This window comes from Macrobrachium nipponense, chromosome 35 (genome assembly GCF_015104395.2).
Source record: "Macrobrachium nipponense isolate FS-2020 chromosome 35, ASM1510439v2, whole genome shotgun sequence".
NCBI classification, from domain to species: Eukaryota; Metazoa; Arthropoda; class Malacostraca; order Decapoda; family Palaemonidae; genus Macrobrachium; species Macrobrachium nipponense.
This window is the reverse complement of record NC_061096.1, coordinates 40,640,148-40,642,235: the sequence shown is the minus strand read 5'-3', so window position 1 is coordinate 40,642,235 and position 2,088 is coordinate 40,640,148. Positions and strand designations below refer to the sequence as shown.

Genomic DNA, 2,088 nt, shown 5'->3' with positions numbered 1-2,088 from the left:
TGTTGCCTTGTAAGTCGTACAGAACCGATCCATCATTGACCATCACTACTAAGCGTATGTCATTAATTTTGTGGATAGATATAATATACCACCGATAATTGCTAAACACAATTAAATGTCACGACAGTAATCTGCAGCCAAGAAAATAAAAGTCTAATTCCTTCAGTATTTATCCTTTACATTACTTATTTTCCTTGGCAGAAGTTTGAGTGAAGCTAAACACGATCTGTAAACGTAAAGATATTAGAATTCAATGTGCATATATAAATAGTACAATATTATTATTAACAAACATGTGGAGACTCACGGTACGGTATCTTGGAAGTGGGACAAAACATGAACGGCGTGAAACGCCTAAAAAATGAAGGTCCTTTGAAATGGTCGATTTCCACCCCTGGAGGTCGATGGTACAAACCATGGGGTATTCCTTGTGTTACAAAGGGGTCGATACTTTTCTGGTAAAAAATTGGCAGTCGTGTAAGGAATAAATATATGCAAATAAAACCGAAAATACAACATTTCATATTTCTGATAATACTGAATACATTTTGTCAGCATATTTATTTTATATTTTGTTTACAAGACCATAATAATAAAATATAAATACAATAATAATTTAATATCAGTAACTCACGTTTCCAGATGAAAAGACTCACACATTTATTTCCTCATACAGTTATCATACATTTATTTTTCATTATATATTCACCACCCTTCTAACCCAGAATAAAAGAATAATAATGATGGATATCATAATTAATTTTTTATTTTTTTTTGTGGTGCAGGGGAGTGAATAGGGGATCAAAGATTCCAGGAAAGGGTCGAAGGTTAAAATAAGGGCTAAATTAGTTCATGGGACGATAAAAGCGAACACAGGAAAAAGCATGACATGAAAGATGAATAATAACGATAACATCGGATGCTATTCTAATAATATCTATCACGGAGACATATCTGTGATGTTGCAGATTGTACGTCATTTGACTGGTGGATTTATGTTGATAAAATGTCACTGTTTTTGTTAACCATACGGTACTATATAATTCAAATGTCAGTAATCAATCACACACACACACACAAATTAAAACTTTAAAAAATGGAAAACTTATGGAAATACTTTAAAATAATTTGAACTATTAAGACACTGAAAACTTCTGTTCTCTATACCTAATAAACGCAATAGTAATTTAAAAAATTCTTTTTCTGCTTTTCTCAGTAATCTAAAAAAGCGCTTTTAAACAAAACTCCATTCGGAGATTTAAAAAAATATAGAAAAAACAACGAAAATAAAACTGTATCTTGTGATCTGGACTCAAGGACCCGTCCTAATTGAAGATCTAATTAAAGAGAGGAGAGGGGGCGGGGGGGAAGGGTGGCATCACATACTTCAGACTTTCCACAGCTGTGTCCTCTGCATTCAGTACCTTAAATAGATGAAAAAGTGATGAGTGGCGTGAAATTGCCAGCACTTGTTTTCACTGCACGAGAGAGAGAGAGAGAGACCGTCATGTGTTCTTTCTTTTTATATACACACGTACGAGTATATGAACGACTTATCAATGAGTGTGACTCCCTTACACTAGTAAGGAGAGAGAGAGAGAGAGAGAGAGATTTATTAATGCATGTATTTCTGCTAAGGAAGGAGCGAGAGAGCGTGTTGTTAGTGATGCATTTTTCTCACAAACCAGAGAGGGAGAGAGAGAGAGAGTCAGCACGATTTATCATATCAGTGCATGTGCGTCTGCTTTTCGACGAGGAAGGGTAAGTGAGAGAGAGAGAGATAACGCGCTTGCGAGTGATATGCCTGCCTATCTCTCACGCCAAGAGAGAGAGAGAGAGAGAGAAAACGCTTTATCAATGCATGTAGTTCTGTCAGGGGAACACGGGGGTGGGGGGGAGAGGCGGGGGGGGGGGGGGGGGGAGTTCCCCGTCGTCAATCTATTAGGCGCGCGAATGGTCAAAATGCATGACGCCCGTGTTCACGACGTTCGGGGGCGCCGTATGCATGAAGGGGTTGGCTACGTCGACGCCCAGGCCGGCTATGAAGACGTTGACTATGAGCACAACGAACACCAAGACGGTGGTGAT

At 38.2% G+C, this 2,088-nt stretch overlaps 1 protein-coding gene across 1 annotated transcript in view; it reads right to left on the bottom strand.

The window, feature by feature from the left end:
- Positions 1–518: 518 nt before the first annotated feature.
- LOC135208670 (ninjurin-1-like) overlaps positions 519–2,088 on the bottom strand; it is a 13,838-nt gene continuing 12,268 nt past the window's right edge. Inside the window, exon 3 of the mRNA XM_064241101.1 lies at positions 519–2,088. This exon is cut by the window's right edge and continues 87 nt beyond it. Coding sequence (XP_064097171.1) covers positions 1,942–2,088 — 147 coding nt within the window. The 3' untranslated portion in view covers positions 519–1,941.